This window comes from Brassica napus, chromosome C1, assembly GCF_020379485.1.
Source record: "Brassica napus cultivar Da-Ae chromosome C1, Da-Ae, whole genome shotgun sequence".
In the NCBI taxonomy this organism is placed as follows: Eukaryota; Viridiplantae; Streptophyta; class Magnoliopsida; order Brassicales; family Brassicaceae; genus Brassica; species Brassica napus.
In genome coordinates, this window is record NC_063444.1 from 6,451,151 (window position 1) to 6,469,091 (window position 17,941).

At 38.0% G+C, this 17,941-nt stretch overlaps 4 protein-coding genes and 1 long non-coding RNA gene across 6 annotated transcripts; 2 read left to right on the top strand and 3 right to left on the bottom strand.

Moving 5' to 3' along the window:
* Positions 1–4,386: 4,386 nt before the first annotated feature.
* On the top strand, positions 4,387–5,743 carry BNAC01G09960D (protein DMP7). 2 transcript variants are annotated; one of them, XM_013879235.3, is made up of 3 exons: positions 4,387–4,964; positions 5,065–5,178; positions 5,265–5,743. In XM_013879235.3, exons 1-3 carry the CDS (start codon positions 4,888–4,890, stop codon positions 5,569–5,571), a joined length of 498 nt encoding a protein of 165 aa, XP_013734689.1. In that variant the 5' UTR covers positions 4,387–4,887; the 3' UTR covers positions 5,572–5,743. The 2 variants fall into 2 exon arrangements, with proteins under 2 accessions (XP_013734689.1, XP_013734682.1); XM_013879228.3 differs by having other exon boundaries at positions 4,387–5,178; positions 5,260–5,743.
* LOC106438141 (dnaJ homolog subfamily B member 13) lies at positions 5,558–7,557 on the bottom strand. Its single transcript, XM_013879215.3, has 3 exons — positions 7,185–7,557; positions 6,221–6,672; positions 5,558–6,154 (listed from the first exon to the last, which is right to left on the bottom strand). Exons 1-3 carry the CDS (start codon positions 7,347–7,349, stop codon positions 5,719–5,721), a joined length of 1,053 nt encoding a protein of 350 aa, XP_013734669.1. The 5' UTR covers positions 7,350–7,557; the 3' UTR covers positions 5,558–5,718.
* A 145-nt stretch (positions 7,558–7,702) lies between these two features.
* Positions 7,703–13,278, top strand: LOC106438132 (26S proteasome non-ATPase regulatory subunit 2 homolog A-like). Its single transcript, XM_013879204.3, has 23 exons — positions 7,703–7,960; positions 8,188–8,288; positions 8,474–8,594; positions 8,682–8,741; positions 8,947–9,057; positions 9,258–9,323; positions 9,487–9,608; positions 9,723–9,837; positions 9,958–10,032; positions 10,125–10,283; positions 10,381–10,488; positions 10,575–10,676; positions 10,767–10,907; positions 10,994–11,098; positions 11,182–11,403; positions 11,499–11,612; positions 11,692–11,907; positions 11,997–12,056; positions 12,143–12,256; positions 12,352–12,437; positions 12,529–12,637; positions 12,729–12,907; positions 13,007–13,278. The coding sequence occupies exons 1-23, from the start codon at positions 7,844–7,846 to the stop codon at positions 13,077–13,079; spliced, it is 2,676 nt and encodes an 891-aa protein (XP_013734658.2). The 5' UTR covers positions 7,703–7,843; the 3' UTR covers positions 13,080–13,278.
* A 243-nt stretch (positions 13,279–13,521) lies between these two features.
* Positions 13,522–14,131, bottom strand: LOC106373564 (PAMP-induced secreted peptide 1-like). Its single transcript, XM_048745430.1, has one exon. It carries the CDS (start codon positions 13,980–13,982, stop codon positions 13,761–13,763), a length of 222 nt encoding a protein of 73 aa, XP_048601387.1. The 5' UTR covers positions 13,983–14,131; the 3' UTR covers positions 13,522–13,760.
* A 1,635-nt stretch (positions 14,132–15,766) lies between these two features.
* On the bottom strand, positions 15,767–17,759 carry LOC111201860. The gene is made up of 3 exons (XR_002654805.2): positions 16,930–17,759; positions 16,748–16,841; positions 15,767–15,938 (listed from the first exon to the last, which is right to left on the bottom strand). It is a non-coding gene; the product is annotated as an uncharacterized LOC111201860 (long non-coding RNA).
* Positions 17,760–17,941: the final 182 nt, after the last annotated feature.

Consider the following 17,941-nt stretch of genomic DNA (forward strand, 5'->3'; position numbering starts at 1 on the left):
ATGTTTTATAAATACAAAATTAGTTTTAATAAATATAAATATTTTTATAGATATGAAATCATCTTTTTATAAATACAAAATAGTTTTTATAAATACAAAAAATAATAAAATAGTGTTTATAAATCAAAAAATGTTTTATAAATAAAAAATTAATTTTAAAATATGAAATCATCTTTTATAAATCCAAAAATCGAATTTATATACAAAGAACGTTTTGTATATTTAAAAATAGTTTTTATAAATACAAAAATAAAAAAAAATAGTGTTTATAAATCAAAAAAATGTTTTATAAATACAAAATTAGTTTTAATAAATATAAATATTTTTATAAATATGAAATCATCTTTTATAAATCCAAAAATCGAATTTATATACAAAAACGTTTTGTAAAATCGAATTTATATAGAAAAAACTTTTTGTAAATACAAAAATAATAAACAATTTATAAAACAAGTTCTAAATCAATTCAACACAACCAAATCACAATTCTAAACCTATTACACAACAAATCACAATCCTACCCAATCACCCTAACAAAAATCTATCAAAAAACTTCTAAAATCATCAAATCTACTTAAAAACCTAACAAATAGGACCTAAGAGAGTGGGATAGGGTCCTTACATGATTTGTAAGGGAATGGAAAGGATTCGCCGGAGAGATCGTCGCGAGAGAAGGTGGAGAACGCCGGAAGGAGAGAGAGATCGCCGGAGACGAAGAAGAGAGAAATGGGGAAGAAGATGCGGTTCGAGTTTATAAAACCTTTGGTCTGACGGATATTTTCTGTCGGAATTCCCTCAGTATTTTCAATTTCAATTTTCGCGAAATATTTGGCGGCTTGTTTGCCCGGTTAAATGAAAATATTCCGAGGAAATTCCGACGGCCATTTAAATATCCGTCGGAATTTCCTCGGAATATTTTCATTAATTCGAGGAAAAAGAATATCATGTGCATATATTTCTATTAATTTATATTGTTCCTCGGAATTTCCTCGGAATATTCCGAGGAAATACCGAGGAACTAGTGTTTGGGGTTTCAAAACATCAATTTTTTTTGCCGTATTTCATTTCTTATACAATTGTAATGCATACCATTGAGGATTCTTTGTATAGATGAGCATAAACCATGAAATAGCAAATTTCAAAACGAATTGTAAGTATTCCCTTTACCGTTCATTAAAGTGTATAAGTGTTTCTCTTATGTTGTGGGGATTTCGTTCATACAATCGGAAAAGTGTTTATTATAGGGTAATGAACAAATTTTTGACTTCATAATGAACGTAAGACACTTAATAAGGGTTATATAGGTGTTATTCAAACCGCAAAACGTTGTTTTCGGTTTAAAAACCCTATTTCCTCGGAATTTCCTCGGAATATTCCGAGGGAATTCCGAGGAAACCCTTTTCTTCCTCGGAATTCCGTCGGAATATTCCGAGGAAATTCCGAGGAACTAGTGTTTGGGGTTTCAAAATCTCGAATATTTTTTTATAAACGAATAGATTGATGGATTTATGTCCAAAAACGCATCGATCGATCACTAAGATGGAACAAAGCGTAACAATGTGATTGATCGATGAGATTATCCCATCGATTGATCTAGGATATCAAGTGTTCCTCGGAATTTCCTCGAAATATTCCGAGGAAATTCCGAGGAACTAGTGTTTTGGGTTTCAAAATCTCGAATGTTTTTTTATAAACGCATCGATCGATGGATTTATGTCCAAAAACGCATCGATCGATCACTAAAATGGACCAAAACGTAACAATGTGATCGATCGATGGGTATATGTCCAAAAACGCATCGATCGATCACTCGTTCGTCGGAATTTCCTCGGAATTTTGTGAGGAACACATTTCTCCTTGGAATTTCCTCGGAATATACCGACGGATTAATGTTTCCTCGGAATTCCGTCGGTATATTCCGAGGAAATTCCGAGGAAACCCAAAATTTGGGCTTCCTCGGGAAATTCTGAGGATTTCATTTTCCGTCGGAATGTCCGTCAGAATACCGATGTTTTCTTGTAGTGTAATGGTTTAATACCACAAATTTAAATAGCTATGTTGTTAATTTTATTGATAAGTTAATAAGAATGATTAGTAAATTATTGGGGTTTTAGTGATTTAAACCCCAAACTCCAAACTATTTTTAGATCGGAAGAAAAACCTCCAACTATAATTTTATGTTTTTAAACCCTCAACTAAGATTCCGTTAGTGTATTGACCCCTCCGTTAACAGTTCCGTCCAAAGTGGATGAAAAACGTTAACTTGAAACGCTGAGTTTCATTAAAAGACAAAAACGACATGTAGTTTGTAAAAAACGTGTTTAATAACAAAAAAGGTAGATAAAACGAGTTCACCTTAGTTCAAACCCGGGTTCCTTGCATTCACAATAGTCATTCGCCACTAGGACAATTTAACAATTTTTGTTGTCGTCTACATCTATATCTAGATGATCCGATCGATTGCGTAAAGCCCGCAGTAGCAACGGTGCCGCTAATGTGAACGCTCAGCTTCAACTCTAACTTTTTATGCTTCTTGGTCCGTTTGATTTCAAATCAAAATGCAACTCCGGTTAACAAATAATCAAACCCTACCTTCAGCCACAATAATCGATGGTCACCAGAGAGAGAGATGGAGGAAAAACTTGACGAGTACAGATTCGAGTAAGCTTCAGAACAAGGAGAAGAGTTTGTTGATACTCTTCTCAGATTTTCTGAAATCTGAGAAAAAAAGCTTCATGAAACTTGTTCAAATCGATATTAAACGACGTCCTTTACAAACTACATGTTATTTTTATCTTTTAATGAAACTCAACGTTTCAAGTTAACGTTTTCCATCCACTTTGGACGAAACTGTTAACGGAGGGATCAATACACTAACAAAATCTTAGTTGAAGGTTTAAAAACGTAAATTATAGTTGGAGGTTTTTCTTCCGTTCTAAAAATAGTTTGGGGTTTAAATCAGTAAAAACCCTAAATTATTCACATGAAAAAGATAAACTTTGGTCACTAAAAGACTACGAATGGTCAACATGATGGAGATATACGTAGGCCATGTAATGCTGGATTTGTATTGACTTTTGAGAGTCTTGATAGAAACTTCTTCATTACTGTTTTGGTTTTAATTAATGGACAACCATCGATTACTAGATTGATAATCCACATTAGATCCTATGATTTTTTTTATCTATCTATAAACTTTCTTAAAAACCTTAAACCTAAACCCCTATGTCCCCCAACCCTAGGTTGAAATGAGAAGTTGATTGAGCATGTTTTATTTGTAAAGGCTTAACGCGGGCACGTGTATGTAGACAAGGTCAAATTTGGTTGGTCGGAAGAACATGATCTAACAGTGGATATTTTTGTTAGATTGCTATCATTTCGTTAGGTAAAGTAACAGTCATTTTGATTTGAAAGGACGAAATTTAAGGGGGATAGATCTTGTCTTCTTTAATCAGCTTATCGCAAATATCACGAGTTTGCAACTCTACAACCTCGATGATGGTCCATACCACTGATACCTTAATCCAATAATGTTTAAGTCTTCTTGGTCCTGTAACTATAATTACACCTTTGTTTGCATTCCCTTTACGTCTCCCCCAAGCACTTTGCTTTTTAGTGCTTTGGACTTTTGTTCTCTGTTATTCTGAAGCCTTATTTATAGAGAGTATTTTGACCGAACATGAAAAAGACATTGTAAAAGTTATGTAAATACGTTATTTTATCTCGTTATAAAGTTTTATGTTTTATATTTCATATTGTCTACATGTTCAATATGTAATAAATATATGAAATGGAGGTCACCGAAGTTCTTTCTCGTTTCATGTTAGTTCTACTAACACAAAAGTGAAGGGTGCATTGCCTAGTCCACTTCACAACGGATAACCTCTTTTAGCCGAAGAATAAATTCTTCCAAAGAACAATTTAATGCGTTGTTCATAGACCATACGTTAAGACTGACTGAGATTAAGCCACGTATTTGGAGAATACGTAGCTAAATTATCTTGTTAAGAACAAAAAATCTAGATTATCGTATATGCTGTCGTATTACAAACACAAGTTTACATGTATATCATTAGATTATATGCAAATGATTACCAGTGGATTTTATCTTGGAATATCTTCTTTTATCCAACGGGCTTCTTCGGCTTTCTTCCATTATTGCGTATTTTTGGACTCTTTAAGCGTCAAACAATATAGGCCCACTAAATGCTACTTCTTTATAAATTGAAGTTCTTTTATAAATTTGTCGCAGTTTGATAAAAAAAATGTGTAATTTATGTTTTTTTTTTCAACAAAATCACATGCTTATTATAAATAAAAGTAATTTCTTTCCGGTAACAGCAACTTTTAAATAAAAAGTTTCTGTTACGAAGACTCCTATTTCTTGTTTCATTACTCAAGTTTTTTTTTTTTTTTTTTTTTGCTAAATTGTAAATATCATTCATGAATGAAAGTTTGGTTACAACAAAGTTGAACTAGATTCTGCTCGAAAGCTGGTTTGTTCTTAGAAGCCGCAAAAAATTAAAAAACTCCTAAGAAACATGAAGAATTAAACCAATATAGACGTCATACGCCAATCCTAGTGTTAATTAAATTCAGAACAAAAGACAACACAACACCCTAATTTCTTGTTTCATTACTCAAGTTTTATTTGGTTTTTAAGTTTTTATTGGTAAGACTAACATGCAACAGAAACATAAAAATGGAAAGAACAGAATCTATAACCCCTGTAACCTGAAACAACAGCTTAACAGAACAAGACACGAATAAGAAAGAAGGCGAAACCCATAAAACCTTGTCCAGCTCTTCAAAATAATCATCGAATAAAGAGACATATCTAATCATTCGAGTTTTTCAAGAGTGATTAATCAAAACTAAAAGAAACTTATGGAGGAAACGCAGCCGTTACTGATAGCGTCATTGCCTGAGGCACCAAGAAAGCCGAAGTCAAAAGTACAGAAAATGGCGAGGAAAGCATTCAAAGGAACAGCCCATCTCTCCAATCTCCTCCCGACCGGTTCGGTAATGGGTTTTCAAATAATGTGTCCAGTCCTATCTCATCAGGGTCAGTGTCCGACCATCGCCAGTCGCTGGCTCACCTGCTTCCTCGTCTTCGTCTGCGCCGTCTCCTGCTTCCTCCTTTCCTTCACCGACTCCTTCAGAGACCCACGCGGCAAGGTAGCAAACACATTCCCTCTTATCACTCGTATCCTCAGTTATTTTGTTACGTTTTGAACATGATAATTATCTTCTTCACAGGTCAGGTACGGCTTGGCGACGCGGAGTGGTTTATCTGTGATGGAAGGATCGATTACTCTAACGGATGAGGAGAAAGAAAAATATAAGCTCAGGTTTCTTGATTTCGTGCATGCATTCATGTCGATGCTGGTCTTCTTCGCAATCTCCATGATTGATCAGAACGTGATCCGTTGTTTATTCCCTGTTCCTTCTGAAGACATCAAGGAGCTTCTCACCAGTTTGCCTATCATCATCGGCGTTATTTGCGGCGGCTTCTTCCTCGTGTTCCCCACTCGCCGTCACGGCATTGGATCTCCACTCACCAAAGAATAAGTCCATTAAAAAAGGACAAACTATTGTAAACACAACTTCAGTTTTTGTACCAAAATCTTTAAAGAATTGCATGAAATTTTTCTGTAAAACGTATATTACCAACACAAACATAACAAGACAAAAGCAAAAGCTGTAATGATGATTCATTCAACCAAGAAGCTTCTTGAAACCAGTCTTCTGTTCCGCGGTTAACCTAGCTGGAAACTTGATGTTGAACTTGATCCTCAAGTTCCCTTTCTTTGTCTGATCTTTCTGAAGTGGCATTCCTTCTTTAGGCACCACTTCTTCGTACTCTGGATGGATCACGTTTGTGATGGGGATTGTAAGTGTCCGACCATCAAGGGTCGTTATGTTGACGGTGTAGCCTGTTAAGGCTTCGGCTAGCGAGATCTTCTGTGTGACAATCAAGTCGTTGCCGTCACGTGTGAACACCGGATGTGGCTTCTCGTCGATGATGAAGACGAGATCAGCTGGAATCACCCCGGGATGCTCGTTGCCTTTCTCGGGGAATGTGATCTTCGTGCCTTTCTTCCATCCTGGTTTCACTCCGATCGTTAGAATCTCTTCTGTTTGCGTTGTTCTTCTGCATTTAACACAGAGATTAGGTGTTGTCACAACAAATGGTAGGTGAGTTTGATTGATCGCTTACCCGCTGACATCTGCAATCTCCCTGGAGATCTTCATCTTCTTGGTGGTTCCTTTGTAGAGATCTTCAAGGCTACAAGGAAGCTTGTTCTCGATAGGAGCCACTTTCCTAGCTGCACCGTGATGATGATGATGATGAGGAGGGTGTCCTCCTTCACCGAACGAGCTGCCATACATATCATCACCAAAGATGCGGCTGGCGAACCTCTGCCCTGCTCCGCTGCGGCCAAGGCCTCCTCCTCCACCAAACGGGCTGCCACCAAAGGGAGTAGAGAAACCGAAAAACTCAGCGAATATATCATCCGCGCTTCTCGGGTTGAACCTGAAAGACGAAGGCCCATCTCCTGATGAGAAGTAGGAAGATCCACCAGCAGCGTTGGGAGGTGGCACGTTCCCTTTTAACCCTTCCTCGCCGTATTGATCGAATACAGCTCTCTTCTGAGGATCGCTAAGAACCTAAAACAAAACCCACACCCAATACCAATATTAGCCACACATAAAAGATTAAATCGAAGTAAACAATCTTGGTACACTCCTAAGGTACATACATGCATTTGCAAAGCATACAAAGAGTTTAAGATGTTCTTTCTTACTAGTCCATCAGAGAGTATCAAAGACAACGGAGAAAACAAGTTCACTAACTAACTATGAGAGGAAGCACAGACTAATAACTTTGGGATCCTATTGGCGATTCCATAGGCAAACCCATCTTTTACTTCATACTATGATTCCAATCACTCAAGAACACGAAATCTCTTAAACCCACAAGCCAACACCACATCAAATCGTGAAAGTCGACAACTTGCATCTCAAATCGCGACAAAAGTGGTTTCAACTCCGCAGCCGACAGTTTCAGGGTAAGTAAAACACATCAATAGAAATAAAAATACCAACTTTGGAACGAATTCAATCAAAAATACAATCTTTTAATTAGAAATTAACAAAAAAAAAAGGAAGAAGGAACATACATCGTAGGCTTCAGAGATCTGCTTGAACTTAGCCTCGGCCTCTTTTTTGTTGGTAGGGTTCTTGTCGGGATGCCACTTCATAGCGAGTTTCCTGTAGGCTTTCTTAAGGTCATCGTCGCTGGCGCTTCTATCAACCTGTAGAACTTTGTAGTAATCCACACCCATCTCTCCTCCTCCTCCTCCTTCTTCTCTTTTTCGTTTCTTCACGTCTCCTCAATTTAATCAAAAGGGTTTCTTTCTCTATCGACGTCCTCTTCTTCTCCTCCCTCTCTTTCACATACTACAGTAGAGAATCTAGTCGAAGGTTCGGGAGCAAACGGTGGCTATCTCTCTCTGTCTTGACGGGCGGGTGACGGTGTTTGCCCTCTTTGTTTTTCCATTATTACATAAATAAACATTTTAAATTTTGTCGGCCCATTAAGAAGGCCGGTTTATTGATGGGCCGGGCTCACGATGGAAATCTTGATCGAGGGGTAAGCTTCTCCTTTATATTATAACCTGTACTTGTTTTCCGATAATTTTTTATTCTACACTTCACCTGAGTTGCAGAAGAAGAAAGGCATCGTTCCTCCTCTCTAGCGAGCACTCTCCAGAGTTAGGGTTTTTGCTCGATCGTTTCCGATTCTTCAGCTTGATCGGGTGTTTAGTTCGATTTTGAGATGGCTCCAGTTCCGGATCCGAACAACGTTGGTGGTGGTGCGAAGCGGGATGAAGCTACGACGAAGGTTCCTTCCAAGGATCCCAAGAAGAAGGATGATAAGAAGGAGGATGATCTCGTAAGTTGGATTTCGCATTCTCTATTGAAAATTTTGCTTGGATTTAGAGTTTGTTTAGTACCCCTGGAGATTAGGATGAAGTTTCACGATTAAGCTGTAGATTTTGCAATAATGTAGCTGATTTTTCGAAAAGTTAGGGTTTTAGATGATAAGCTGTTTATTGGTTTTGTACTATGGCTAGTTTGATTAGTAGATGATGACTCAGTTTTCGTCTGATGTGATTGCAGTCTGAAGAGGACTTGGAACTAAAGCAGAACCTGGAGCTTTATGTTGAGAGGGTGCAGGACCCCAATCCTGAGTTGCAGAAGGCCGCTCTTGAAAGCATGAGGTAATTCTTCTATCTCTTCACCCATCCCAAAGTTGATTAGCTGGATATGCGTAGAGATAAGTTTCGTTGTTGCTTGTAAAGACCTATGATACTTCTATTGCTGCTTTCAGTACTGTGTTCATGATTTTTTTTATCATCCCGTTTTGGTATTTGACCTTAACTTGGTCTAATCTTATTGTATTTAGGCAGGAAATCCGTGCCTCAACGAGCTCCATGACTTCAGTTCCCAAACCCCTCAAGTTTCTCCGTCCTCATTATGGAACTCTTAAGGAGTTACATAAAAATATGGCGGACTCCGATCTCAAGGTACGTCCTCTGACATTTTAAGAAATTACCACCTCTTTGTTCATTCTACTTTGCATGGATTGAAGATCCAATTTCATGTATTTGCAGAAATTGTTGGCTGATATATTGTCTGTCCTGGCCCTGACCATGTCTGCTGAGGGTGAAAGGGTATGCTTTCTTGCTATTCTAGTATGAATTTCTTAGTACTAACATATGTTCTTGTTGTTTGCTTCATTTTCACATCACTCGATTCGTTTTTGTTTTCTGTGTTTTCCTCTTACGATATACGTGAATGGATTTGTATTTTGTGGTTGTTGGTAGAATTTTATGGAGTTATATGTTGATGGGCCTTTGTTCTACATTATTCTTTCAGGAAAGCTTAGGATATAGGTTAACTGGATCAGGAGGTGACATCGGATCGTGGGGTCACGAGTATGTAAGGAATTTGGCCGGGGAGATTGCAGAAGAGTATACAATGCGTCAGGTTAGTAAACAAATTGGTCTTTGGCAATATTTTGTTGCTTGAAGAGTTTTACGCATATTGTAACAAGGCCAGGATGGTTTATGTTTGGGTTTTCTCTGCTGGTTCGTCAATCAATATAATGACATTGTGCTTTCTTTCTTTCTTTAGTTTTTTCTTTCTGAAATATGGTTATATGGTTTCTCTTTTTTTTGTTATACCAGAGTGAGGAGGCCTCCATTGAGGACTTAATGGATCTTGTGAAGCAAATTGTTGCATTTCACATGAAGGTTAGATCCTTGTCATGCTTACTTTTCTTGATTCGTTGGCCCCTTGTAATATAAAAGGGTTCCATTTATATATCTAAAATAATGAACTTTCCATTTATAAGCTTGAGACTTGCACCATTTTTTTTTGGCTACCTCTGAAGGATTTCTTTTTTGTTCGTTGCAGCACAATGCAGAAACCGAAGCTGTTGACCTTTTAATGGATGTTGAGGATCTTGATCTCTTACTTGCGCATGTAGACCGCACAAATTTCAGGAGGACGTGCAACTATCTCACGAGTTCAGCAAAGTAATTAAATATGAGCATCTTATGGTGTTTCACAAATTTGATAACTCATTCTGTAATTTTCTTATGAGACCAGCTCTCATGAGCTTTGCTTGGTGTATGTTTTTGTTTTTTCAGATTCCTTCCAGGACCGGATGACATGCTGGTTTTAGATATTGCTTACATGATCTACATGAAGTTTGAGGAATATCCAAACGCTCTGCAAGTTGCACTATTTCTTGATAACATGCAGGTCTGGGCTCTAATCTTCCTACAGAACTTAATATCCTCTCTGCACCATTGGGGCAGCTGTAAAAAGCTTTCCTCTACGTAATGTATTTTTCTCACGTGATATATATTTTCCGTATTGCAGTATGTGAAGCAAGTATTTACCTCATGCACTGATCTGCTAAGAAAGAAACAGTTCTGCTACATGATTTCACGCCATGTAAGTGCTTAATGATTAACATTACTATAGAGATTTAGTACGATAATTCAGTTTCTTACGTCTCTTTTTCTCTTGTTTACTCCCCCATGCAGGGCATCACCGTTGAGCTCGACTCTGAGATGGTTGCAGATAAGGATGACAGAGACATGCTGCAGGATATTGTTAACAACACTAAGTTAAGTGAAGGATATCTGACGCTTGCAAGGGATATTGAGGTCATGGAGGCCAAGACGCCTGAAGACATCTACAAGGTATCAGTTCTATCAATATTGCGCCTGTTACTGGCTTATTTGGTTACAGGATCTGTTTTCGTCAGTGTGTCTTAACTGTTCAATGAAAATTTTGCAGGCTCACTTGCTTGATGGCAGGGCTAGCTCTAGCCCAAGTGTGGATTCTGCTAGACAAAATCTAGCTGCGACGTTTGTGAATGCATTTGTAAATGCTGGTTTCGGCCAGGTATGATTACAGATTCTTATTGCAGGGACAAACGAGAAGAAACTCGTAAGCTCGGCAATCCTTTTGATAAATTTTACTTACTGCAGGACAAACTAATGACAGTACCATCCGACGCAGCTAGTGGAACTGCTGGAAACTGGCTCTTCAAAAATAAAGAACATGGCAAGACCAGTGCAGCTGCTAGCCTGGTATACCTCTACTTACGTGATAGATTGACTAGCTGTGTTCATATCTTGGAAGTGGAAATTGTAACAGAACCTCGCTGTTTCCCATGCTAGGGTATGATTCTACTGTGGGATGTGGACGCCGGACTTACCCAACTTGACAAATATTTTCATAGCACTGATAATCCCGTCCTTGCTGGAGCTCTGCTAGGTGTTGGGATTAATAATTGTGGCATTAAGAGTGATTGTGATCCTGTGAGTTGATTTCCTTTATGATTTTATTGGAACCTATATGCTCATTGTATTGCCATACACACTTCTCACTCACCTTTCTTTCTCAGGCATTGGCCCTTCTTGGAGAATATGTTGATAACGAGGATTCATCTGTCCGAATTGGTGCTATTATGGGTCTCGGGATTGCATATGCCGGTTCCCAAAATGATCAGGTAAAGATCTCCTATCTAATTACCTACAGTGTTAGGTTAAATGTTCTGTTGACGAGACAATAACATGCTCACTGTTTGGACAGTTAAGAAGCAGCTTGTCTCCAATACTGAATGACGCTAAAGCACCTCTCGATGTGATTGCTTTTGCTGCACTTAGTTTGGGGATGATTTATGTTGGTTCCTGTAACGAAGAGGTTGCCCAATCTATTATATTTGCTTTGATGGATCGGAGTGAGGCACAACTTGGTGATGCCCTTACTCGTTTCTTGCCTCTTGGTCTTGGACTTTTGTACCTTGGCAAACAGGTAGAAAACGAGTTTTACTGGATTAGTTTCTTGTTTGTTTACCCGATGGTTATTTCCCTCGCTTATCAGTGTCAACTTGTTCCAATATCGAGCAGGAAAGTGTGGAGGCTACCGCGGAGGTTTCAAAGACATTCAATGAGAAAATCAGAAAGTATTGTGATATGACACTTCTTTCCTGTGCGTATGCTGGAACCGGGAATGTCCTTAAGGTATCTTACCAAGTGTTCTGGTGGTTGAATTACATAGTTTGTTGCTTTGTACTTTAGTTGCTGACAGTTCATTGTTCAGGTCCAAGACCTTCTGGCTCAGTGTGGAGAGCATCTGGAGAAAGGTGATATCCACCAGGGGCCAGCTGTTCTTGGAATAGCGATGGTTGCTATGTCTGAAGAATTGGGTCTTGATATGGCGATCCGTTCTCTGGAGCGCGTGCTACAGTATGGAGAACAAAACATTCGGCGTGCAGTGCCTTTGGCCCTTGGTCTCCTATGTATATCCAACCCAAAGGTGAATATACTTCTTTCTTTATTAAATCTGGGTTTACGTTTCCGCGTAAGAACACTGTTGTTACTCACTAATCTTATCCATAATTCCAGGTGAATGTTATGGACACCTTGAGCCGGCTTAGCCATGACACAGATTCAGAAGTTGCAATGGTGAGTTGTTAATTGAGGCGTAGTAGTATTTTCACTGAACTTTGATTTGCAGCGCTGGACTGATGTTTCATCTGACACTTCTACAGGCAGCGATAATTTCCCTTGGTTTGATTGGCGCTGGGACCAACAATGCAAGGATTGCTGGCATGCTTAGAAATCTATCCAGCTATTATTACAAGGATGCCAGCCTTCTCTTCTGTGTAATGTGTTAAATTTCTATGTTTTTTTGGTTTTGTGCAGTAAACACAGGTTCTACTGATTAGGCTAGTTCTCATTGTGTAAGGTTGCAATGCAGGTGCGTATTGCTCAAGGATTTGTGCATATGGGAAAAGGTCTCTTAACTCTCAGTCCCTTCCACTCGGAACGGCTCTTGCTATCCCCGTAAGTTTTAACATGTATTTTGTGAATACTTAGCTTTCAAAGCTCCGCCCTTTGAATCCTAATCATGTGTGTTGTGTTTCTTTGAACCCAGAACCGCGCTTGCTGGTATAGTGACATTGTTGCATGCATGCCTAGACATGAAATCCATCATACTGGGGAAATACCATTATGTTCTCTACTTCATCGTTTTGGCGATGCAGGTAAGTGCAATGTTCTATCCGAGTATTTTCTTTTGTCAAATGGATGTAAACGATGTTTTATCTACTAACACAATACGGTTTGAGTGTGTAGCCAAGGATGATGCTGACGGTGGATGAGAACCTGAAACCCATCTCGGTGCCAGTGCGGGTAGGACAAGCAGTTGACGTGGTTGGACAGGCAGGTCGACCAAAAACAATCACTGGGTTCCAAACGCACTCCACACCTGTTCTCCTTGCTGCTGGGGAGAGAGCCGAACTCGCAACAGACAAGTACGTTGATTCCTCAAAACCATTTTCCTACTAGAAATGAAACTTTGTTATACACTTTGGATTCTAAAAACTCTGGTTGTTTTTGTCATGGGGTCACAGGTACATTCCATTGTCTCCCATACTAGAAGGTTTCATCATATTAAAAGAGAATCCAGACTACAGAGAGGAGTGAATCCAAAACTCGAAGTGCCCAGCATTTGGATAATACTTTCTATATGGTTTTATGTGCACAATAAGTTATTTTTCTTACCACTTCTATGTTCCCAGGAACTTGGCTTAGTTAACACTTTGCTTTTGTTAGACCGCTTATTGTGCACTTTTATCATTCTAAAGTTGGACAATCTTTTATAATTATGTTATTTTTGTACTTCCTCCAAAGCAATTTGCTCTCCTCCTTAAGTTTCATGCATCGTTCGCACTCCAACTTTAATTTGTCACGTATGTTAATGCTTGTTGTTGTCTTAACGTATGGGAAAATTATGTTAGGGAGATGACCTGGCAGGCTACACATACATATGTGGCGTGCACGACTCACTCGTTTACATCATATTTTGTTGTTGTTTTTGTTGGTGTATATCTTTGTTTCCAACTACCACAAACCAATTCTCTCCAAAAAAAAAACGATTATAAAATCTTATTGAAATTAACAACCAACAACAGTTAAGTTATGTACATGTATAACGATGGTTTAGTTTTTGCCACTATATTTGAAATTTTTCCCTACAGGATGAAAAGAAGAAAAAATGAAAAAATAAAATAAATGAATGTGATACAGTTTTTGACGGTTTTGTTTTTGGTAATCATGTCATATCGACGCTAATGGATCACCTCCAGCTAGAAAAAAAAAACTAGTTTAATGGCCGCGACCACTTGGACTCGGACCCGAAGCCAAACGCTGAAACCAGTAATCCACCGTCGACTTCATCTTCTCCACTCTTATCACCGTCGCTCTTCCGTCTCCCAATTTCTCCGTTAGAACCCTCCCTGCCTCTGCCGGGAGCACCACGTGTTCTACTACCAACAATGACACCATCATCACCACGATCAAAACAGTAGACCAGCTAACTCTCCTCATTTGATTTTGCTTTCTCTTCTTTACGTTGTACCGACAAAAAAAAGAGCTTCGAAGTAGTCCGGTAATAAACTATTGTTTCTCAGGGAGAAAAAAGCTTTTCTTTTTGTTTGTTTGGTTAAGAAATTATGGTTATGTTGTTAAATGAGAGGGAGTATGTGTATGTATATATATATACTTTAGTTACGAGGAAGTGGTCATGACACAAGACTTCAACACTTAGGTCGGATTTTACCGGCGCCATCTCGCGTTTGACGTGTTGACCAAGTAGTATGATTTGAACGGGTCGCTTAATAACAGTACCATGTATAAATTACATTAATACCCCATAACATTGGTACATTGTTGTGCTAAAACATGGAGTTTCTTTTACGCGGTTATAGTATACATCTAGTTTGTAAATCTAACATGCAATTTTCAAAATATATTATCATCATATTCATATGGTTGTTATCAAGTGTTAGTTTCTTTTCTAATGAGACAGAATCACATAATTTTACCTTACAGTGATTTTTTATACTATAACCTATATATTTACAAATTTATCTTTATATTAAAATAAATTACATACCAACAAAATACTATGGTGCCGATGATTTTGAACATTTATATCACAAAAGAAAACACATGCTTACTTTTGTTCTGAAAAGTCAATGTTTTGAAACCAAACGCGTAAGTCACGGTTTGACTAATTGAAGTACCGCAAGAGGACTACTATTTCACAGTTTCACCTAAATAACTCTCTTACCAGTTTAGGTTGAGGGAAAGCATTGAATTAATAACACATTACAGATGTAAGTAGGCTGAACCATAGACGTGTAATATAAAAATTACGCATGAATTGTGTTATTAGGTATACGTTTATTTAGTGAGAATTTGGATGATTACAAATATAAACAAATAAGTGTTTGGTAGGGAAGTTTGCATGTTTAAATACTTGTGAATCTCGTATGATTTGCATGTAATAATTTAATGTTCAATAGAAAATGATAACTAGCTTATAGTCACACAAGCATATCTATTCATATAATTCAACAGTTTTTTTTTCAAATAAAGTGTGCATCGACTGTTGATTTTTAAATTAACTTGATTTTTGAATTAACTTGATTTCAAAACATGAGAACTTGACTTGTCCTAATGTAAGGGATATATATGCTCGTGCTATCTGCTACCAAACTAGTAAAAGTCCGACGACGCAAAGATATTTCCAAAGTTCATGAGTACTTTTATTTTATTTTTGTATAACAGAAAATTTTGGACTTCTTCCCGGGAACTGAAAACATATCATATTGGAATATATAATTTATTGACTATAAAATATCCATAATTTATTTTAAATAAATAAATTCACAGCATGATTTTGTTGTGCAGTAAACAAATGTTCATTTCAAATACGCAAATATCATTACGAGAATTATATACGGCCATTAAGTAAACCTTGTATCATACCGTCCAAAGATCAGGAAACATCTTGTTTGTCGGCCTATCTCATTCTCATATCCCCAAACATTCTTTCTGCTCGCTCTCTCTTTCACGGTTAGTTAGTTGTCTGTCAACATTTGCATGTGTTTATATATCTGTATATATTTGCAAGGCCGTTTTGGAGAGGCCATGGATGGTTTATCGCGATGTATGGATTGAATTACCCTATCCTTATCGCTCTTCTCGTTCTTCTGTTCTTTATTGGGATACCTTCTCTCGCATAGGAGTTTTGAAACACCCCAACCCGGAAATATTTGAAAAACACATTGAAAATTTTAAGTAAAAATCTAGTCAAATGTTAACGGTAAAACGAAGAAATACTACCACTTTATAGATAAAATACGAGACTAAATAGTGAACATTTTTTAGTCTACAAGAAAAATATCTTTATAAACTCCCAAACATTACCCAAATTCAAAACATTCTTTTTCGATGGTCTTCATAGCCTCACGCTCCGGTCCACAAAATCAACCTTACCTGCATCGGAAAAAGAGGCATGAGTATACAAAATTACTCAGTGAGGACGCTCAAAGCCGCCCACATGCAACTCAATAATAAAGCAATCAAATTCCACGTTCCATTCTAACAACCTAGCAATCTCATTCTATCAACCTAGCGATCCGTTTCCATCATTCCTTACTTAGCCATTTTCGTATTACTTATCCATTTTTATTCATTCAAACTAACCACCTAGCATCCAGTTATATCATTCCTTTACTTTAGCATTTCCTAACATTTCGACCAAAAGGTCCATCAACCTGCGGCTGTAGAAAAACATGCGGCTGTAGCCAAACATGCGGCCGTAGCCAAACCTGCGGCCGTAGCCGAACCTGTGGCCATAGCCAAACCTCCTGCGGCCGAAGCCAACCTACGACCCGAAGGTCCATAACGGCCGAAGCCAAAACATATTTTCCTTATTTAATTTCATTGCTTAATCATGTATTTTCCTTATTTAAGTTCAATTTTCTATTCCCGTTATTTCCTTAATTAATTCATCCTTAGCCCATTTCTATTACGTTATCCACTTAACATACCAATTCTATTCAAGATCAATTCTACGTTCATTCACATAAACATATTAATTTAAACATCATCATCACAAAAATCTAACATGCAATTACCCTAAGAAGTAAGAACGCAAGAACGTTCTTCGAACATTGAGAACCTTTTCGAAGAACAAAGAACGAACCTTCCGTAAATAATTACTCTAACACATAATCTTTATTTTAACAAACCAACAATGACCAAACTACAAATTACTAAGTTGCCACGAATCACACCCTCACCTTTATCTAATTTGGAAATGAGTCAGGAAAATCTCGGAAATGGATATGCCTCATTTAACACTACTAGATTTTCATGACATGAAAAGATTGTTTCCTGCACGATAACATGAAGGGTTCATAATCAAATGACATGCTTGTGGTGCAAGAAACATCTTAAACTCATAAGGTGCAACTTTGCTCACGTTCTTCTTTGTATGGATTTAATATGTACCCACAAAGAGACAATGTTAATGGCGTCCAATATAACGATTAATCTCATAAGGCTGCGTCTCCGGTGAAATGGGATGCACTTCCGGTGACTTTGGGTTCACTGCGGTTTGGATCGGTGGTGGTGGTGGTGTCACGACGCGACGGCTCTGGTTTCGCCTTAGTTTTGGCTTTGCTAATGCCCATCACTAGGACCCGGTTCATAACGTCCACAAAGGTTTCGTTGATGGACCGTCAACACTATTAGAGGATAAAATAACTATCAGTTGTATAGCCTAGATATTATTCCTCTAATAAACACGATCTCAGCTCCGGTGGGCTATGATAAATCCAGCAACGAATGGTGCTGATATGTGAAGAATGATGACTATGATGGCGGGACACGGCTTGATCTCCGGTGATGACATGAACATAAGGAAAATACAGAGAGAAGGAGAAGGTGGTGGGTGAACGGTGGAGAGGTTAATGGGGAGGAAAAATAAAATTTGGCTGAGCTGTCTCTCTTTCCCCCACGATGTTGACGGCTCCAAAGGAAGAGGACAATGTTTAGGTTTTTATATAATTAGGTATAAACGCACACGTACACGGTTAAAATGATTGAGGAAGCTTTGGTTTAATAATAATAAAACTATCAAACCGGTTCATTTCAATAAAATGAGGTAAAACTAAACCAATTTTTAAACTGGGTTGGTTCATAAACCTCTCGCGATTTCTTTTCTTCTAAATTAAAAATACTTCGGAAGCGGGTCGTTACAAGTTTCCTCTTCTGTAGAATGTGTCTCAGTGAAGAACAGGAAAACGATAAGATTGATAAGAAGAAGAACAAGAAGAGTAAACCTAGAGCCAGCTGTTTCGACCCCCCCCCCCCCCCCCCCCCCCATTTATTTGGGTCGATTTAAAGAGTAACTAAGAATGATCAATTGGATCCTAATTGTTCATACTCCAAGTACTACAATTGCATTAAAGTTTTTGTATAACTCTTCTTTC